Source organism: Myotis davidii, unplaced genomic scaffold, assembly GCF_000327345.1.
Source record: "Myotis davidii unplaced genomic scaffold, ASM32734v1 scaffold327, whole genome shotgun sequence".
Taxonomy (NCBI): Eukaryota; Metazoa; Chordata; class Mammalia; order Chiroptera; family Vespertilionidae; genus Myotis; species Myotis davidii.
In genome coordinates this window covers 186,277-207,120 of record NW_006298628.1, presented here as the reverse complement: position 1 = coordinate 207,120, position 20,844 = coordinate 186,277, and the positions used below count along the sequence as shown (strand labels likewise).

The 20,844-nt window shown below is 49.5% G+C and overlaps 1 protein-coding gene across 6 annotated transcripts; it reads left to right on the top strand.

Moving 5' to 3' along the window:
• The first annotated feature begins 2,298 nt into the window (after nucleotides 1–2,298).
• LIG3 (ligase III, DNA, ATP-dependent) lies at nucleotides 2,299–20,148 on the top strand. 6 transcript variants are annotated; one of them, XM_015570823.1, is made up of 20 exons: nucleotides 2,299–2,451; nucleotides 4,633–4,776; nucleotides 6,575–6,772; nucleotides 7,691–7,842; nucleotides 8,526–8,692; nucleotides 8,805–8,882; nucleotides 9,327–9,495; nucleotides 10,937–11,092; nucleotides 12,785–12,916; nucleotides 13,324–13,403; nucleotides 14,337–14,424; nucleotides 14,738–14,815; nucleotides 15,128–15,251; nucleotides 15,830–15,972; nucleotides 16,269–16,343; nucleotides 16,743–16,889; nucleotides 17,334–17,538; nucleotides 17,885–18,003; nucleotides 18,166–18,218; nucleotides 19,121–20,148. In XM_015570823.1, the coding sequence occupies exons 1-20, from the start codon at nucleotides 2,328–2,330 to the stop codon at nucleotides 19,518–19,520; spliced, it is 2,832 nt and encodes a 943-aa protein (XP_015426309.1). In that variant the 5' UTR covers nucleotides 2,299–2,327; the 3' UTR covers nucleotides 19,521–20,148. The 6 variants fall into 6 exon arrangements, with proteins under 6 accessions (XP_015426309.1, XP_015426308.1, XP_006774265.1 ...); XM_015570822.1 differs by having other exon boundaries at nucleotides 2,299–2,874; XM_006774202.2 differs by lacking the exon at nucleotides 18,166–18,218 and having other exon boundaries at nucleotides 2,299–2,874.
• Nucleotides 20,149–20,844: the final 696 nt, after the last annotated feature.

Sequence of the window (20,844 nt, the reverse complement as noted above, 5' to 3'; positions counted from 1 at the left end):
CCACCGGCTTCCTCGGAGCAGCGCCGGCTTCCTGGTGGCCCCCGCCCCCGGGGCCCCTCAAGCCCGAGGGCAGGGCGCGGCGAGGGGCTCCTTTCCTGGCGGGTGCGGGCTGCTTCGTAAACAGTTCTTCGCGGAATGTTCTCCGCTCCTTGGGGGAGCCTGCCGCACATACTTCCCTGCACTTCACCTGCGTGGCTCTTCATTTTAAAAACTATGTTTATTGACTCTAGAGAGAGGGAGGGAGAGAGAGGAACAATGATGGGAGTCATAGATTGGCTCCCTCTTGCACGCCCCCTGCTGGGGGTCCAGTCTGCAGCCCGGGCATGTGCCCTGCGCGGGAAGGAACCGTGACCTCCTGGTTCAGGGGTCCATGCTCAACCAGGCTCTGTGGGTCTTAAACTTTTGGAGATTATTTTTGTGAATTTCATGAAAATCATAGAGTGCTCAAAAAAATGGTGCATTTATGAATATGCACATTTTATATACATTTTCAAGGCGTTCACAGTGCACCCCACACAAACACACACCAGCCCATCCATGGACTCATTTTAACTTCCCCCACCATTCTGTGAGGTAGGTTTTATTTGGCCTGTTTTAGAAATAAGAAAACTGAGACTCAGCCCTAGCGGGTTTGGCTCGCAGGCCCTCGGACTGAAGCATCCAGGTTCCACCTACCTCGGTGTAGGCTCCGCCCCCAGCCGGGTGCAGGACTCGAGGGAGTGTGCGGGAGGTAACCAATTGATGTCTCTCACATCGATGTTTCTTCCTCTCTCTCCCCCGCCCACTCTCTCTAAAAATCAATGGGGAAATAGCTTTGGGTAAGGATTAACAACAACAAAAAACAAACAAGAAAACTGAGACTCGGGCATTTCTCAAAGATAACATAGCCCCTAAACCAGCGGTTCTCAACCTGGGGGTCGAACGACCCTTTCACAGGGGTCGCCTAAATACATCCTGCATATCAGATATTTACATGACGGATTCATAACAGTAGCAACATTACAGTTATGAAGTAGCAACGAAAATAATTTTATGGTTGAGGTCACCGCAACATGAGCTGTATTAAAGGGTCGCGGCATTAGTAAGGTTGAGAATCACTGCAACTGAGGGCACACTTGCACTCTCATCCCCGATTCCCTTCCAGCTGCTTCCCCCGGCATCACATTGTACTACTGCTGGAAGTGAAGTCTGTTTTTCATTACATGTCACCCAATAGCAATGTCACACAAAGCAGTGTACACGTTGGAATGATTCCCAGTATATTTAAAATCAGACCTATGAAGATACTTCAGAAAATAGGAATCTAAGAAGATGAGGGGATACCATGCACATATTATTCCTGTTTCCATTGGGATTGATTTATCAGTTCCTTTGATTCTGGCCGCCCAGATACTTCAGCATCCCCTGATTCGAGTTTCTGAAGTATAAACAGGCTAATTGCACCTAGGGAGCCTCTCTGGGTGTCCAGCTCTGTTCTAAGGCTTTACTCTTAGAATGACAAACCCTTGAGTTTGGCACAATTATTATTCACACTTTACAGTTGAGGAAATTGAAGAAAGGAGAGGTTAAGTAACCTACCAAGGTCACATAGCTAATGAGCTAGGATATGAACAGTCTGATTCTAGGCTTCCTTTAATTGCTTCTCGAAATAGGGCTTCTGATTAAATCACAGATCTATATAGATGTGGCTTAGTTTCCAAGGGTGACCTATATCTATACTTCACATTAAAAACATGGAGCCCGGCCTGCCTGGCTCAGTGGTTGAGCGTTGACCTAGGAATCAGGAGGTCACAGTTCAGTTCCCAGTCAGAGCACATGCCCAGGTTGTGGGCTGGACCCCCAGTAGGGGGTGTGTAGGAGACAGCCAATCAATGATTCTCTCTTATCATTGATGTTTCTATCTCTCTCTCCCTCCCTTCCTCTCTGAAATCAATAAAAATATTTTTTTAAACAAAATTTCATGGGCATGTAATTTTTCTTGGTGATTAAAAAAAAGCTTCAGGTCTTGTAATACTTAAGGGTCATCATTTATTTTGAGTATCGGGTGTTGCTGATGGCCTGAGAAAAGCTTTTATGTTATTTGGATTCTCTTGATTGTGATTTACTAATTATATATGTGTACATTAGGTAATTGAATACCCTTTTGCAGACTGAATTTTACTGTATTAGAACTCTTCTTCATCCTCAGAGGCATTAAATCTTTTATACATTGGAAAGTGTTTGATGAGTCAGCATAGACTATATAGGACCTTGGCCTTTGAGAATTGAAAGCCTAGCTCCTCATTTATATCTCACCTTTTCTGCCTCTTGCCCTTTCATGCAGCTGTATGACTTTGGCTTTCAAGATCCTCTTCCCACCAACCCTCCGTGTACTCAGCCGAAAAGAAGTGCGCCTATTCCGAGAACATCTCTGGCCAGACGTAAAACAATTCAGCCAGTGGTCAGAAACAGGTTGGCTTCCTGGGCACTGCCTCCTCCAGAAAAGAAAGCCCATTCTGTCATTTCAAAAAGGCAATCTGAGACCACGTGCCACCTGCCTTGCCTTCTTGCCAGGGTCGCATGTGGGGCTCTGCAGCGGGCCCTGTGAGATGGCCGAGCAACGGTTCTGTGTGGACTATGCCAAGCGTAGCACAGCTGGCTGCAAAAAATGCAAGGAAAAGATTGTGAAGGGTGTATGCCGAATCGGCAAAGTGGTGCCCAATCCCTTCTCAGAGTCGGGGGGTGATATGAAAGAGTGGTACCACATAAAATGCATGTTTGAGAAACTGGAGCGGGCCCGGGCCACCACAAAAAAAATTGAGGACCTCACAGAGCTGGAAGGCTGGGAAGAGCTGGAAGATAATGAAAAGGACCAGATAAGCCAGCACATTGCAGGTGGGGTGAATACCGCTTTCTCATCTTACTGGTGCTGAGAAGAAAATGATAAGGAGAGTAGAGTCCAATGTTTATGTATCTATTTGTCTTCTGTTAACTTTACTTGAAAATGACTTCGAATTCACAAAAGAGTTGCAAGAATAAAAATAGTACGAAGAACACTTATATTCCCTTTACCCAGATTTACCTTTTGTTGACATTTAACTGTCTTTGGTTTATTGTCTGTGTTTATGTATGCTCCCTCTGTTACTCTCTCCTTACACACACACAGTTTAAGAATAGGAATATTCTCTTACATGACCATACTACATACAGCTAGCAACTTTAGTAAATGTATTCTTTAGTAAATTTATAATACTGTAATCTACCATCTGTATTCCAGTTTTATCCAATTGTTAAAATAATATCTTTTATAGCATTTCCGCCCCCCTCCCCCCCCCTCCGGGAGAGAATCCCTATCTTATGATGAGGTATTGCATTTAGTAGTATCTCTTTGGCCTCCTATAATCTGGAACATCCCATAGTCTTTTATTACATTGACATTTTTTAACAGAATATTTATTGGTACATCAGTTTTATCTATCAATTTATTTTCAGTTTGGACCCATAGATTACTTTTTCCTGGCTTATAATTTTACTGTACTTTATTAATTTGGTGCTTTAATGTCCCATACTTGGCCAGTTGGGAGACACTTTGAGCTGGTTTCCATGTCCTGAGGGCCTTTGTCTTGTTTTTTAAAATGTTATGCCCTTACTGTCTGGCATAACAGGATGCTCTTAGGTTTACCGTCTATGTATCCTCTGCCTGCCCCGGGTCCGCCATTTCTCTGAAGAGTCCTGGTTCCCGTTAGTGCGGAGTGGCATTAGAGACCAAAATCTGAGTGCCACCTGTCCTTGTTGCCACGAGTTATCTTTGCTTTTAAGCCCTTTCAGCTGACTAGAACTAGAAAATGTGTATGTATAAAACACATATACAGATATAAATAGTAAAGGCTCACATACATGCATATTTATATTAATGCCTATTTTAGAAATCATATACTGATTCTTCCAAATCCAATTAGTCCTTTGTGACCATCAGTGAAGTAATATTTAAAGTAATATTCATATCTTCAATTAAGTATAGTTTTTGTCACTGTAGGAGGACTCTGTGGCTCTAAAAATGGACATCTATCCTTATTTTGTTTTGTTTCTATCCTTGTATTTTGAGAGGGGAAAAGACATCCAGGAGAGAAAACTTGTATATACCTTTCTCAAGCTCTCCATCCTCCTCTGCCCTGCCTTAGCCATTGGCGTCAGCCTGTTACTCCTGGACCCATCTCATTCCAAGGAAGGAAAACTTAGTCGCAGCTCCAATAACTCAGCAGCCAGTTGTTTTCTTTCTCTGCCCTTTTCACTTACTTTCTTGTACATCTATAAATTGGGGCTAATTCCATGGAACTGAGGTTCCCAAGTATTATCTATTGAGATATGATTTCTGATTTCCCCCAAATAATCTGGAGGTTATTATATGTGGAATAAGAGATAGAGAGTGTTGATGAAAATGTAAGTTATTATAAAGGGTAACTGGGTCTTTGTCCCCAGAACACCCTTTCCCAATACCATATGACCCGGTACCTCCACCTAGGCAGCAACCAGCCTTGGGGTAACTTACCAGGGTGACCAAGCAAGGCTGTAAGTGCCGCTGATAGGTCCTTTGGAAGCTTTCTCGGGGCTCTTCCACTGACTCATATTTTCCTTTCTTTTGGGGTCCTGCAGATCTGTCTTCTAAGGCAGCAGGCACACCGAAGAAGAAAGCCATTGTCCAGGCGAAGCTGACAGCCACGGGCCAGGTGACATCTCCAGTGAAAGGTGCTTCATCTGTTGCCAATACCAATCCCCGGAAGTTTTCTGGCTTTTCAGGTAAGATAGGTTAGGTCTACGGTAGCTGTTATGGTCCTCCTTTTAATTTGTTATCCTATTTGGGACTGTGGCTAAGAGTGAAATTCTGCCTCAATAATTTGCTTCCATCTGAGCAGAGACAGATAATGCTAATTCGCAATGCTCCACCTATGTAGCATTTTTTTGTATACTTTATTGTAACAAAGATATTTGCTTTGTGAGATACTTCCCTTTGAAGTAGTTACTTGGGTCAGACAACTAATTATAACCTGCCCGTTACTGCCTTGTTTTTTTAATAATGAAAGAATTTTGAAAAATTGCTTCCCTAAACTTGCCCAAACTAGAGATGAAAGGGAGCAGGCAAGTATCATACGTGCCTTATGTACCTGATAGCATTGGGCAAGGTAGGGCCTTTACATATGCAGTTTTGTTTGTTCTTCAGTTAACCTTAGGAAGTTCTTTCATTAGGTCTGTTTTTTAATGAAAAAGTTGATATTCGGGTTCATTATGGAATTAGTATGTATACTGAGGTCCGTTTAACTCCAACACGTGTGCTCATTTCCCTACCTCCTCTTGTGTCTTATTTGGAAACTTCCTGTGACCAGCTCAGGTAAGGAAAATGAAGCCAAAACACATGGACACAGGAGTTGTTTGGGAGGATAGCTTTATGGGAGTGAAAGAAGCCTAGACTTGAGGTCAGAAGAACTGGGTCCTGGTTCCAGCACTGCGACCCAATAGCTTGCTCAGGGGATCAAGTCACTTCACCTCTGAGCCTCTGTGGCCTCATCTGTGAAGGGAATGGCAGCACCTGCCTCCTGTATCCCACAGTGTTCTCACGAGACTACAAGAGATAAGGCTGTAAAAGGGTGCCTGAGTCTGTGGGATCTTTATCAGTTTAAAATTCTGAGGTGCTTTTTTTTGTTGTTAATGGTAGGCCGAAGGTAGAGAACAGTTCAGGTGACCATAAAGACAACATGTTTCTGGAAAGGCCCTGGTCCTGGGGAGGGAATTTGGGAGAAGTTGTACATCAATGCTCTGGAGACTTGTCCACTAACATCCTCTTTAGACTCCAGGTCAGAGATGAGGATGCATTTATCATTTACAAAGCCAGGCAAGCAGCAGTTTCCATCAGCAGGCTGCTTGCTAATGACTCTGCTCCAAGCTTGTAACGTGAAATTTGTTTTGTAAATTGTCACAAAGACATAGAGGGGATCACTGAAGAGTTGTACAGTTATTTTGGGGTGTCTGGAAGAAAAGCCCTGCTCATTGACAACCTTTAAGAAAGAAAAGAAAGTGGTGATGGGGGTGGCAAAGGGCTGGGAATGTCTCTCTTCTCAGGCCTAGGTCTTCTCATCAGGAGGAAGAGATTGAGCTGCTAGATAATATTATGGCTTCTTCCAGCTCTGACAGTCTGCGGTAGCAAAGATTTCACATTGACTAACACGTCCTTTGATTTCTTCCCCCTTCCTCATCCCAACTTTCCTGGGGTCAGCTTCACGTACAATTGCTCTGAGATCCTCCTGGCCACTTTGGCATGAAGGTGGCCTTTGTTCTCTGTGGCGCTTATATAAAGAGGCTCCTCACCTGGTCCTCTGCTTGGGTGTGAAGCCACTGTTTCTTTGCCATTAATAGCTGTGAGATTTGGGGAAATTACTTGACCTTCATGTCTTTACCTATAAAATGTGATACATGTACCCCAAAGGGCTATTTTGTGGGATTAAGTGAAGCTACATATAGGGCACCAGCAGAGTGCCTGTTACTTTCCCTTTCTTCCTTCTCAGCAAAGAAATGTTGTTTCCTGATGTTTCCTCTCCAACAGCCAAGCCCAACAACTCTGGGGAAGCCTGCTCAAGCCCCACCCTTAAGACAAGTCTGTCCTCAAGCAAATGTGACCCCAAACACAAGGATTGTCTGCTACGTGAGTTTCGGAAGTTGTGCGCCATGGTGGCTGAAAATCCTAGCTACAATTCAAAGACCCAGATCATCCAGGACTTTCTTCGGAAAGGCTCAGCTGGAGGTGAGGCCTGGAGCATTCTGGGTGGGCTTTTCCTCTAGAGAGCTCAGAGCCATAGCCGGATTTATGGGCATGTGAACTGTACAGTTGCACAGGTTGAATTCTCTTTCGTGCAAGGGGCTCAGCCCCTGCCACTGCGGCTGCCTCAACCTCGGCACGGCTGCCGGGGAGTTGCGGGGGCCCACTGCAGCTACGTCCAGTCTAATTAGCATATTACGCTTTTTATTATTATAGATTTATTGATTTCAGAGAGGAAGGGAGAGGAGAGAGAAACATCAATGATGAGAGAGAATCACTGATTGGCTACTTCCTGCATGCCCCCTACTGGGGATCGAATCTGCAACTAGGCATGTGCCCTGATGAGGAATCGAACTGTGACTTCCTGGTTCATAGGTCGACGTTCAACCACTGAGCCAAGCCAGCTGGGCCAATTCTTAATAATTTTGAACAAAGAGCCCCACATCTCTCTTTTTTTACTGGGCCCCGCCAAGTATGTAGCCAGTTCTGCTTCGAGCACATTGGCATCTCTCTTCCCCTGCCCTTATTCCACCCCAGGAGGCCAGAAGCATCCATCCCATATGACCAAGAGGAAGATTCACTGTCCTGCATGTTTGATTAGGTTTTTGTGAATCATTGCACAGCTTGGAGTAGAAACTTCCAACTCTGCTTCTTTCATTCACCTAGCAAGTCATCATTGAGCATCTATAATGTGCTCATCACTGGGGACACTAAAGTGACAGTCGTGGCTCTGCCCTGTGGGAGTTCATCCAGGGGCTACATTAGGGGAGGCAGACACATAAACCCCCAAACCCTGTCATGAAGTGCACGGGGTGCAGTAGCAGCACAGGCAGCAATGTAGACATCTCTCCGTTCCTTGAGTTTATGTATTTATTTGTTCAAGCTCCTTTCTTCTGTCTCCAGATGGTTTCCACGGTGACGTGTACCTAACGGTGAAGCTGCTGCTGCCGGGTGTTATTAAGAGCGTTTACAACTTGAATGATAAGCAGATTGTGAAGCTTTTCAGCCGCATTTTTAATTGCAGCTCAGATGATATGGCACGAGACCTAGAGCAGGTCAGAGGAAAGGGAGGGTAGGCGGCATTCCAGGTGGGGTTCTGCCAAGCCAGGCACCTGCGATCTCTTTTTTTCTGGTTGGGGCACATGCTGTTTTAGGAACCGAAACCCGTGTGAGGAAGCTTCCGTTATGAGAGAGCCGAAGGGGAGGCTACAGCTGTTAGTTTCGTAAGGTTTTGAGGATTGAAGTCATATTACTGCTGAGCCACGAAACCCAGCACTCGAGGGTTAGGATTTGAGACTTCCTGCTATCTCTCCTGGGGCTCTTTTTGGACCCTATTTTTTCTTCTCCTCCTCTCCACCATAACTTGGGCTTACCATTCAGCTTTGGTGTGTCCATGGCTCTAGCCCTGGCACCATGGAAATTTTCTATCTGAGTACCCCCCATTATCTGATGACCATATTTGTCTCCTAGTTCCAATTCTAATGGGAATCAGATTGGCTCAGCCCTGAATTAGTCCTTGTGTCACTTTTCAGCTAAGGCAGGTGGCCTGATCCTTTGGTGAATGGAGGTACTCTTTCCAGAAACTGTGGGTGGGATAGATTCTCTAAGAAGCGAGGTCAGTGTTTGTGAGAACTGGGGATAGAAGCAGTGATTGGAATCTCCTCAGGTCCTAGGGGATTGGGCAATACACTTGGCCACTTGGGGGTTGCAGCCGTGGCGTTTTGGTTTTTGGAGACAGGGTGACGTGTCAGAGACAATCAGAGTCTTCTTTGAGCAGAGCAAGTCTTTCCCCCCAGCTGCCAAGAGCCTTCTCACCATCCAGGAGGTGGACGAATTCCTCCTGCGGCTCTCCAAGCTCACCAAGGAGGATGAGCAGCAACAGGCCCTGCAGGACATCGCCTCCAGGTGGGGGAGCTGCCCAATGGGGATGGGCTAGGGAAGGTGGAATCACTAGGGAAGGAAGGTTTGGGGATTCAGAGCTCTTCAAAGACCGAGTTGAATGTGCCTCATCCCTTAGGTGTACAGCCAATGACCTTAAATGCATCATCAGGTTGATCAAACATGATCTGAAGATGAACTCAGGTGCAAAACATGTGTAAGTACTAGCTCCTCTGACAGCCTAGGCTGCCAGTTTCCTTTGTTGCCAGCTGGTGTCAGGACTTTGGAGTCCCGATCTGGATTTGAATCCTGATTCTGCCTTCTTCCTTTCTGGGGGTCCTGTCACTTGGCCTAGCTCGGCCTCCATTTCCCCATATGTGAATGGAGATAACAGTACCCTTCTCACAAGAGGGAATTATGATCAGTGAGCATAATACGAGTCAGTTGCCCACTCCAGCCCCCACTTGGCTAGAGTAGCATCCACATAGGCACAGTGCCTCAGAAGAGCTGCGCTGTCCAAGAGCTCTTTTCTCCTGTGATAGCCTTTAGACAAGAGGACACAGCCCTTTCCCCTCTCTCCTCTGTGAGGACAGCCTGCTGTCCAGAGCAATAAGGTCAAAGGCAGGGGTTTGTGTATCTGTGCTCCTGTCCACTTTGGCAGGTTAGACGCCCTTGACCCCAATGCCTATGAAGCCTTCAAAGCCTCGCGCAACCTGCAGGACGTGGTGGAGCGGGTCCTCCACAATGAGCAGGAGGTGGAGAAAGAGCCAGGCCGGAGGCGAGCCCTGAGCGTTCAGGCCTCACTGATGACCCCGGTGCAGCCCATGCTGGTAAGAGTGCTGCTCGGGCCCTGCCTTCTCCCCCCTCTGGGTATCTTCTCCTTCCTTGGGAGATCTAGGAGGGTGTGAATGCTGATGGCCTTACGAGGTGATTGAGGAGTTTGGGGAAGGAAGAGTGGATATGTAGAAGGGTGTTTCTCAATGGGGAGGTAAAGGCAAAGAGAAGACACCATGATCTCGTGGGAATACCTGCACTCTAGGCCCAGCTCTGCCATCGCAAGTTAGTGTTCTTGTCTGAATGATGTATGAAACCCTCTGAAGCATCTCCCTAGGATGGTTTTCCATCATCTTTCCTGAAGACCGGTGGATTTGTAAGTAACTCCTGAGGTTCTGTGACCTGCCTCAAATAGCTCATAGCTTCCCATGGCAGGGTGACTTAGGCACCCTTTTCTTCTGGAGAAAGGAAGCTTAGAGAATGAAGTCCAGCTCTGACACATCATCTTGGGCCTCCGCTCATTTCTAAGAAATAGGGTTTCCTTTCTGGCATCGGTTTTCCCTATATGTGTGCTCCATGCCTACTATGAGATCCTTTGGGTTCATTCGTGCAGTGCTTTTTATGAAACTGTCTTGTGTATTCTACTGAAGCCTAGGTTTAGGATTTTATGTGTGGGGTAGGGAAGTATTCTCTCCCTCCCTCCTAGGAATGTGCGAGGGACAGCCAGCACCAAAATAGCGAGATCTCTATCCCAGGGACGTACCCCGGTCATCTGCAGTAGTGGCTTTCTGACTTTTATTAGAATTCTTTCTGGAGTCTTTTCTACAAACTGTCATTTGAAGAGTGGCATGGGTTATATATCTTAGTGGTTAACCACACACCTTTGGAGCTGGGCCCAAGTTCACACCTAATTCCTGCCATTTACTAGCTATGTAATCTTAAGTGAGCACTTAACTTCTTTGAACTTCAATTTTCTGACCCATAAAATGAAAACAGTATTATCTATCACATAAGATAGTGTATGCTATCTGACACATATAAATATCCCCCAAATGGTAGCCGTTATTGTTTGCATCTGGATGGCACAGGTATCTGATGAGCTCTCCTGTGTCCTGTCCTGTCCTAGGGACCCCTGGTCACTGTCACCTGCACTCTAATCTTATCTCTATGTACCTCCTGTGCTGAGATAACCAGTATGTTTAATAAGCCAGAGCCCTGCAAGGTCCTTAATTATTGTAGGTGGGGAGAGTGAAATGCTGTTTCAGTGGAATTCTGTTAGCTCTACAATGAATTGCATACATAGTCCTCAATGTGCAAGCTCCTATGTCCACTCCAGATATGACATTACCCAGTCTTTTCCATCCCCATCACCTCGTCAGTAGCCTGCCCTGAGGGTGTGCTTCAGTAGGCATCCCAGGGCCCTTGGGCTGTCCCTGCTGAGCACCCCTCATTGGAAGAGCACCTATAAACCTCCAGGCTTTCCCCCCCACCCCGAAGGCCGAGGCCTGCAAGTCCATTGAGTATGCGATGAAGAAGTGTCCTAACGGCATGTACTCTGAGATCAAGTATGATGGGGAGCGAGTCCAGGTGCATAAGGACGGAGATCACTTCAGCTACTTCAGCCGCAGTCTCAAGCCCGTCCTACCTCACAAGGTAAGGTCCCTTCCTTCCTACCAGGACTGTTTTTCCCTTCTGCCTCTTAAGACTCAGGACCAGAGTGCCATCACCATTCCAGCTCTGCTGTGCAATAGGTTTGTTTTGTATTTGTTGAGTGAATGCATGAATTCACTCATTCATTTTTGGACTCTTCTAATGATGAGGGTTGCTCAGTAGGCCAGCCAGAGCCCAGACTTGGGTTAGTCAACACAGCCCCAGAGACATTGATGCTTCCCCTGCCCACAGTGAAGGTGAGACAGAGAGCCTATCTGGAGAGTGACTTGTGCTTGTTTTTTGCGTTTCCATTTCCTGTGTGCTCCCCACTGAGGTAAATTATGGTTCAGGTACAAAGGGGCTATTGGGTTGTCAATCGTGAATTTGTTCAACAAATACTTAACAAGTGCTTAGTCTGTGCTAGGCACTGTTCTAGGGGTGGACATAGAGCAGAAAAAATACAAAATAGAACCAAAGCCCTGGTCCTCTGGAAGTTACATTCTGCTGTAAACAACCCCCTGGGGGTATCTGGGAGCCCTTAACCGGGGCATTGAGAACCTCATTCCTCAGCCCTTCTCAGCTCTCAGGGCCTCTGGGAGGGCTTCCTTCAAGGAAAAGCAGCTGGAACATCTGGCCCCAGTAGCTAGTATGTGGACCTCCTATCCATGCTGCCCCTTCTGTCCTAGCTCAGAGCCCCCAGGGTGAGAGGCCGTGGTGTGTGCCGCATCCTTCCCTCAGCGGGGCCTGCCTGCGGCACATGGAGCAGTCAGGTGTTCGTCTCAGGTGTCCCAGAGGACAGCCAGGCAGTGCTTCTCCAGGGAGCCTGAGTGCAGGCTCCGTGTGCTGGGCACACAGGGACACTGCTGAGGGACTGCTCCTGGCAAAGTGGCTCAGTGGGCACCTCCTGTTCCCCGGGGAGGAGTCGGAGCCCAGCTCCCTAGAATGCGAGCCCTTTCCCTGCTCTCCTTTATAAAGTTCACTCACCCCTTATTTCTCCTGTGGTTTTGACTTGTAAGGGGATTGAAACAGAGTGGAACGGATGTGCAGGCCTTTCCTGTCCCCACTCTATAAGAATGACATGAGATTGTGGTCTGCCCCCTGCCAGGGAGAAATTGGACCCCAGTCAAGGACCTCACTGCTGGCATCACTGAGTAGGGCTGCCATGGATAGCAGTGTTGGAAACCAGGGCTCTGCCTTGATCAGGAAAAATCCAATTCCAAGCTTCCTTTCTTACTCTATTTGAAGATGGCTCTGGGTTCAGAGCTCCCACTCAGAGAAGTCTCTTCTCGGGTTTCCTTGCTGCTCCTAAGGGGGTTCATTTCTTCCTTTCCATCTTTTTCCCATCCAGTCTGTTTTCCCCACAGATCTCTGCCTGCCCACCTTTCCTGGCTCTCGTCCTGTTGACCTGCCCCCAAGTATTCTCTGTTTCTTCCTTTTCCGCCAAACTCCTCCATAGCCCATAGAAAAGGACTCAGCATGGGCCAGCCTCCTCCTGGGCCTGGACAGGGTTCTGAAACACACCCCTTTCCTCTTGTCCGGGTGGCTGACAAGGCCCAGGTCTGTGTCTCCCATTAGCTGGGCTTCCATGTGTTGGTTCTGTGTTCCTGCTGGGGCCTGGGCTTTGCTTTCTGTGGCTTGGCTTCGGGTCCCCGCTGCCTACTTCTCCCTCACGTAAGTGACTCTCCTGACTTCCAGGTGGCCCACTTTAAGGAATACATCCCCCAGGCTTTCCCTGGGGGCCACAGCATGATCTTGGACTCTGAGGTGCTCCTGATCGACAACAAGACAGGCAAACCATTGCCCTTTGGAACGCTGGGCGTGCACAAGGTACTGGCTCAGGGCAAAGGTGCAAAAATGTGTGTGTGTGTGTGTGTGTGTGTGTGTGTGCACGCGCGCGCACTATCGGTCTGAAAGTGGAGGAATCGATCGCTCCCTTAGGGTTGGGCTTATTCTTCATTTCTGAATTAAGCCAGAGTTTAAGTCTCTCTCTCTCTTTTTTTTTTTTTTTTTTTTGGCATAAAAAGGAGCTAGTATTGGGAACTAACTATAATTGGGTTGGTTTCTATTCAGGACCATCTGCTAAGTGCCCTTACAGACCAGGGACCTCAAAGCACAAATAGGAGTTTTCTATCAGGTGCTTCAGAGGGTCTCCAGAAGTAACTGGTGTTACCCATTTCTCACTCCCTCTTACTTATTTCTCCCTCTGTACCTACTACCCTCCTCTGCCCTTACAGAAAGCTGCCTTCCAGGATGCTAATGTCTGCTTGTTTGTTTTTGATTGTATCTACTTCAATGACGTCAGCTTGATGGACAGGTGAGGAACCTATTTTCAGTTCCTGGGTAGGGAGGTGGGGAGTTCAGCTTGGAAAGGAGGGTAGAGAAGGGGCTGGATCGCATACCCCTGTGCCCAGTTGCTGGGCAGGGGCAGCGGCAGGAGAATGCTGAGAGGTAGCACACGTGCAACACAGTCAGCTCCCCATTGAGTGTTAGGAAGAGAAGATCTGACTAGGTCTCGTTTCTGAGACCCTAAGTCACCATCCCGCCCCCAAACTTTCTCCGCTACAGCAGCATGGACTATTGACAGAAATAGACTGTGAGCACAGTAGGGTTTCAGTTTCTTTCTCCAACAGCACCCACGGGGACATAAGGCAGATGGTTTTCAGCTCAGAGGTTTTTGCCTTCAGAAGAGGCTCACAGCAGGAAGCTCATGATGGGGGGGGGGGTTAGGGGCGGAGCTTGTGTACCGGTGCCACCATCCCCGACACTGGCTGCCATCCTTGAGCGTGGAGGGAAAGGGCAGTGGAAGGGAGAAAGAGGTGTTGGGGGTAGGAGTTGTGGTTTGGGCTTCAGGTCCTGAGGCCTAGGCCTGCTGACCCAAGAAACAGCCAGCCTTGGGCCTGGGATGAGGCAGGTGCCAGGGATAAAAAATAAAAAAAAGAGTCGGCTTCCTTTTTTGGGTGAGACCAGAATTCATACAATCTGTTTGGGCTAGACGCCAGTTCTCCCATGATTCAGTAAAATAGAAACAGGAACTATAGGATGAGGTGGCTCTATGCCACAGCTCACACGGTCTGTCTTTGACCACAAAAGGAGCCTCTGTAGCCCTTGACGGGCAGAACTGTTAGACACGAGGGTTTGAAGCTATGGTACAGTGTCATGAAGCAGTATGTCATTATGTCCCTTTCCTCTTTAGAACTAATGGGGGTGGGAGGATCCTGGCCTGAACTCAGCTCTCATGCCCCTTTAGGCCTCTGTGTGAACGGCGGAAGTTTCTTCATGAAAACATGGTTGAAATTCCCAACCGGATCATGTTCTCAGAAATGAAGCAAGTTTCGGTGAGAGAAGACCCCACCTCGGCAGCACCTAATGGTTTGAAAGCAGGGCAGAGACCCCTTGGGCCCAATGTGACTGAGAGAATGAATTATATTATGGGGACTGCTGATGGGCATATGTTGTCTCCTAGTCTCCACCTAGGAGGGCAGGGCATGAAACCTAGTTGGGCTCCCCGTGTCTCAAAGCCACAGCATCTTGGCAGGGTCCCTGCTTTGCAAACCCTTTGTTCTGTATATTCAAGTCAAGGTGTTTCCACAAAGCACCCTCAATTCACATACCCTCTCGATTCTCAACATCTCTCCTCTTGGCCCTCAGAAAGCATCCGACTTGGTTGACATGATAAACCGGGTGATCCGAGAGGGCCTGGAAGGGCTGGTGCTGAAGGACGCAAAGGTAAGATGGTCACAGGCTTTGCCTTCTGTGTACTGCGTCCTCCCTGCTGGGCCTTTCCAGCCCTGGCCAGGAGATGGCAGCGGTGGCCTGAGGTGTTGGAGATGGGTGCTGAGGGGCATCTTTCCAGGGTTTGGACAGCGCTGTTCTGGATCTAGAGAATGGGATGCTGTGTCTCCTGTAATGCTGGAGCCCAAGGGCTCTTCCCTAGAGTGGGATCGGCAGGGGAAGGTCTGATATGTTGTGTGAAGAGTTAAATCACGCCCATATGGCGTTTCCATTCTAGTTTGTGGTTTCTCTCTTGCTTCCCCTCAGGGTACATATGAGCCTGGAAAGCGGCATTGGCTGAAAGTGAAGAAAGACTATCTGAATGAGGGGGCCATGGCTGACACAGCTGACCTGGTGGTCCTTGGGGCCTTCTATGGGCAAGGGAGCAAAGGTCAGGGTGGGCTCTGGCAGATACTTCTTTGAAAGGCACCACTCAGGGTACAGGCTGGCCTTTTTACTGGCTTGACTTGCCATCAAGGCCAGTATGACTTCCAAAGTTCTGGATCAGCGGTCCCCAACTCAGCCCATGTCACCTCAGCAGTCAGCGACATCTGAGAGCTAAAGACTTGGGCAGGAAGAGGTCAGACAAGAATAGCCTGTGCTAGCCCAACACAAACTCACCACCACCTACTCAGGGCCTAGCAGCCTTCTCAGAGAAAATCTCAATTTCCTGACTAGAGGGAAACCTGGGGTCTGAAGAACGAGTAGTTTTAGGACCTACTGTGTGTCAGGCACTGTTCATTTCCTTTTAGTCCTCACCAGAGCCCAACAAATTGTGTGATCATCCCTAATTTACTGAAGAGGAAATTGGGGCTCATAAAGGTAAAACTTATACAGCGAGTAAAAGTTAGACCCAAGCGGTGAGCTCGCACTCTGATGCCCGCTGCTCTCCAGCAGGTTGACTCACGGGTGGGTGGGGCTGGCAGAGAGGGCCCCCTCCACCCACAACTCAGCCCTCCCTCCTCCCAGGTGGCATGATGTCCATCTTCCTCATGGGCTGCTACGACCCAAGCAGCCAGAAGTGGTGCACAGTCACCAAGTGTTCAGGAGGCCATGATGATGCGACGCTCGCCCGCCTGCAGAAGGAGCTGGACATGGTGAAGATCAGCAAGGTAAGGAGAGCTGCTGGCCCTAGCCTCTGAGACAGGCCGCACTTTGGGGGCCGCGGGTAGCGTTTATCTGTGTTCCTGGGAGCAGTGTTAGGCCTTCAGAGTCTCGGAGTGCCTGCCTACCTTGTGGGAACGGCTGCAGGCGCTCAAGGTCACACCCTCTCTGGGCAGGGAGGACCCCAAGAGCTGAGGGTCAGCCTCTGTGCTGAGTCACCTCTTCTCATAGTCCCATGACCCGGAGAGGCTTAAGTCTGGTTTTGGCTTGGGAATAGTCCAAGACAACATCTTTTTTCCTCCAGGATCCCAGCAAGATACCCAGCTGGCTGAAAATCAACAAGATCTACTATCCCGACTTCATCGTCCCAGACCCGAAGGTATCAACCCAGTGGCCTGCGGACCTTCAGCCCATAAAATAAGCTCGCAAATCCTCTAGGTCCATAGAGATGCCATCTCAACCTCACTGGCAGTCTACCCCAGGGCAGGCAGGGATCTGGGCTGTGCAGCCCACACTGAGGAATCCTCCTTACCAGAGAGGGAGAGAGACTACCCAACCCGTCACAGAGGGTCTGCCCTACAAGTGACCTGGCCCAATCCCTGCTCTCAATCAGAGAAACTGAGACCCAAAGAAGACAGTACTTCCTAAAGTAGCGGTAGTAGCAGCAGCAGCAACAAGACATGACCCAACCCCCGCCAGCCAGGGCTCAGGTCTGTCTGCACTACTGGGTGGGAGACGTTGCCTCTTAGCCGCGAATGACCCAACTTCCTCCTGACAGAAAGCTGCCGTGTGGGAGATCACAGGGGCTGAATTCTCCAAATCCGAGGCTCACACTGCCGACGGGATCTCCATCCGGTTCCCTCGCTGCACCCGAATCCGGGATGATAAGGACTGGAAATCTGCCACCAACCTCCCCCAACTCAAGGTGCCAGCTGCATGTGTGTCCTCCACCCGATTGTCCCAGCCTTGAAACCGTGGGCATTTGGCCTGTTCCCATGTGCTCTGTCTTCTTCCCATTCCACTGAGACAGGCAAGGACAGGTAGAAAGGGAGACCAAACTGCGGCAGGGCCTGGAGCAGCAGCGCTGGGCATCAGGCCCCGCTGGGTGCTGGGTCCTAGAGCGAGAGCTCTGCTCTCACAGCATCTGCTGAGGGCTCACCCCAGGCTAGTCTCTACGCTGTTAATAAGAACAGGGAATAGTACAGTGATTTGTATGGATTACTCAAGAAAACAGCCAAAGTTTAGAAAGGCGCCCAGGAGGCCAGCTTTTCCCTAGGGATTTTCTCTCTTCCCTGTCTGTTCCCCAGCTACATGTGCCTAAAACAGACACACAGACCACCTCTGAGGCCATCCTCCCCCTCCTCTGCAGGAACTGTACCAGCTGTCCAAGGAGAGGGCGGACTTCACTGTGGTCGCTGGCAACGAAGGGAGCTCCACTGCAGGGGGCAACAGCGGGGAGAATGAGGGCACCTCGGGGCCTGCTGTGCCTCAGAAGGCCAGGACCTCCCCCAAGCAGTCCTCCCCCAGTGCCAAGAAGGCAGGAGGGAAGCTGCGTCACCCCAACAGCAAAAATGGTAAGAAGGGAAGGGCAGTGTGAAGGCAGACATCAAAGGACAGGACCCAGTCTCCCATTCCAGCTCTCGGACCATGATTCTTTGTCCATGCAGCTGACATTGACTGCACTCCTGTTGTGTGTCCAGCTGTGGGCCAGAGTCCATTCTGCTGGGCACTCCATTGCTCAGTAAACCTGTGACAGGACCCCGGGAGAGCCTATCTCTGAGGATTAGCTACCTCTGAGCTCTCCCTTCTCCCCCTGCTCACAGCAGAGCAGGCCTGGCCCTGTCTGCTGCCCTGACTTCAGGGACCACTGTCAGCTCCCCTGACCTCTCCTTAGCTCTTACCCCGCGTGCTCTCCTGCAGGCCACAAGCCGACTGCAAAGCCTTCCCCTGTGAAAGTGGGGGAGAAGCTGGTCACGAAGTCTCCTGTGAAAGTGGGGGAGAAGCGGAAGGCTTCTGATGAGACTCCATGCCACGCAAAGGTGAGGGTGAGGAGTGCACCAGGGGCTGGTTTGGTCCGGGGCCTCACATTCCCAACACCCTGCACTTGAACTTTGAGAGATGAGCAAAGGTGTTTTCGGGACTAAGGCCTAACCCCTCCCCTCCCGCAGCTGCTCTACCTGTGCCCTCTTGTTGCCTTGCAGAGGCGGCTGGCCAGTGAGCCGAGAGGAAGGAGAGCTGTGTCTGCAGGCAGGAGGTAGATAGCCCAGCCCAGCGAGAGGCTGCAGGGACCCACCACAGTTGACATTAAAGGGGAGAAAGCCCAGTCTGGGTATGGGAGTGCAGCAGTGTGAGTTTGTGCTCAGGGCGGGTACAGGGCCAGCCAGCAACGAGGGGAGAGGGCACCATTGGCTTAGTGCCTGTCCTCGCACCTAGAAGCCTTTTCCCTTTGGTGCTCCCTCAGGTTTTGATTACACTCAACCACTTACTGAGGCCAGTAACTAGGCTCAACCCTGGGGGAGCTGGTGGCCCAAAGAGCAGATAGAGAAGCCAGCCTTTGGTCACTGGAGAGAGTGATCACACCACCCACACCCTGCAGGCCCAGCAGACCTGTAGGACCTTTGCCATCTTTTCCCTACCTGAAGCCCTTGAATCCATCCACAGCAGTGAGCTGGGCTCCTGGCCCCCGTTCTAGCTATCTGTGCAGTGCACTGCTTGAATGAACAACACTGCCCACCAGCCACTGGATGGTCCTTGAAGACATGTACTTTTCCCTTCAGGTTCCAGTGCTGGGACCTGTCCCCTCTCCCTTTCCTCTACAGTAAGCATGTCAAGCTCACGGCCAGCGAGCCACATGCTTGCTCTGCAGGGATGGAGGAGTGACATGGCCTCAGCCACACATGTGCTAGGTAGCAGGCATAAGAACCCAGAAGGTCTCCATCCCTGTGTACTCTGAAGTGGCTGGAGGGTGGGGGTGTTGATATCTGTGCCTTTTCCCCAGTAAACCTTTTCCAGTCATGTCCTGACCACTAGCGAGGCTCCCTACGTCTCGCCTCCTATTCTAACCCTCCTCTGGCCTATGCTCATCTGCGTGGAGACCTACCTGCCCCCAGCACAGATTGCCCCACTGCGACCCCTCCCTGATCCTGTGCATTTCAGGTGCTGCTGGACATCTTCACTGGGGTGCGGCTCTACCTGCCGCCCTCCACACCAGACTTCAGCCGTCTCAGACGCTACTTTGTGGCATTTGATGGGGACCTGGTACAGGAATTTGACATGGCCTCAGCCACACATGTGCTGGGTAGCAGGGACAAGAACCCTGAGGCCCAGCAGGTCTCCCCAGAGTGGATCTGGGCATGTATCCGGAAACGAAGACTGGTGGCTCCCTGCTAGGACTGCTGCCTTTCCTCTCCCTCCTGCCTACCCTTCCCGGCTGGGGCAGAACCCAACTGGGCAAAGATGGACTTTCTTCTCCAAGCAGCGCGTCTTCCAAAACCCACCAATTGTGCATGGTCTCTCCCCAGCCAGGAGTCAGGTGCTCGGGGTGCCACCAGGGTAGTCACCCTCTCCTGCGGGCTTATATAGATCTTCCAGATCTAGGTGCTGGTTTTGTTGTCTTTTAGTGTTCTTTAAAAAGGAGCTTTCCTTCCTTTTTAAAATAAAATATCTTGCAGCTATCTCTGCCCTTCCCCCACTCTCACCCCCGGTAATTTCCCTAGTGATTAAGGAGTGAAGGCTGGGCTACTGAAGGTCTCTCCTTCCTTGCCTGCCCCTTTCACCTCCATGCTCATTTTAAAGTTGTGTTCCTCGGACTGCCCTCCCTCAGAAATGCTGCGTTTATATTTGGCAAAACGTGCATTCAATCTGGCCCTTTTTGCCAGGAATGAAGCCTCATCTGAAAGGAAACAAAATTAATTTTATGACTTAATTGTCTGGTTCTCCTGTTACAGGGTGTGGGTCTGCTTAAACCAGGATCAGGTAGGAAAGTGGGGCCTTTATGAAAAAAAGGGAGGTTTGGGCTACTCCTTTGGGGGATACAGGCTCCAGGAGGATCAGCCTCCCCAACATCTGGAAATAAGACTGCTCTTTAGGATAACCCCGAGGACATCTACACAGCCTGCTTAGAGGAAAGACTCCTGTGCCACCCAAGGCTGGTTTTTTTGAATAAAGGGAAACAATTTAGACGAGTGATGTTCAATAGAACTTTTTGCAGCAATGGAAATATGCCATAGATCTTAACTGATCCACAAGGGTTAGCCGCATCAGCTGTTGAGCATTTGAAATGTGGCCAACACAACTGAGGAGCTGAAGTTTTCATGCTAACCCAACTTGAAGTAATCACGTGGCTAGTGACTACCACACTGGATAGTGCAGGTAGACCTGGTTCAAATCCAAGTCCTGATATTTAATAGCTATAAGTTTACACAAGTTATTCAACATCTATGCCTTCAAAAGGAATGGGGCTAGGAATTGGCCCTAAATCATGGGGTTACCTTAAAGAGTAAATGAACTCAAGGTAAGTTCTGAAAGCACTTAGCACAGCCTCGCTGAGTTGGGAAAATCAATAGTGGCATGCGTGTTCAGATCCTACCCAGGAGAGGCCTGGCTCTAACCACTTCCACAGCCTCTTGCCTGTGTGACAGCTCAAGCTGGTCTGAATGCAGCTCATCAGGTGGCCATCTGGTTCTACACTGGCTCCTGTGTTCACAGGCTTGCTGCCTTCTGAGCGTCAGTTCCCTTTTTTCATATTAAGCTAGTAGGCTGGTGTGTCCTCCCCTGAGTTAGGTGAATAGGACTCAACCTCTTGAACTTCTGTCTGGGCCTGCAGGTTGAGAACCACTCCCTCCCACCCAGCCCCCCTCTGGTTTGCTCAATGAAGGCAG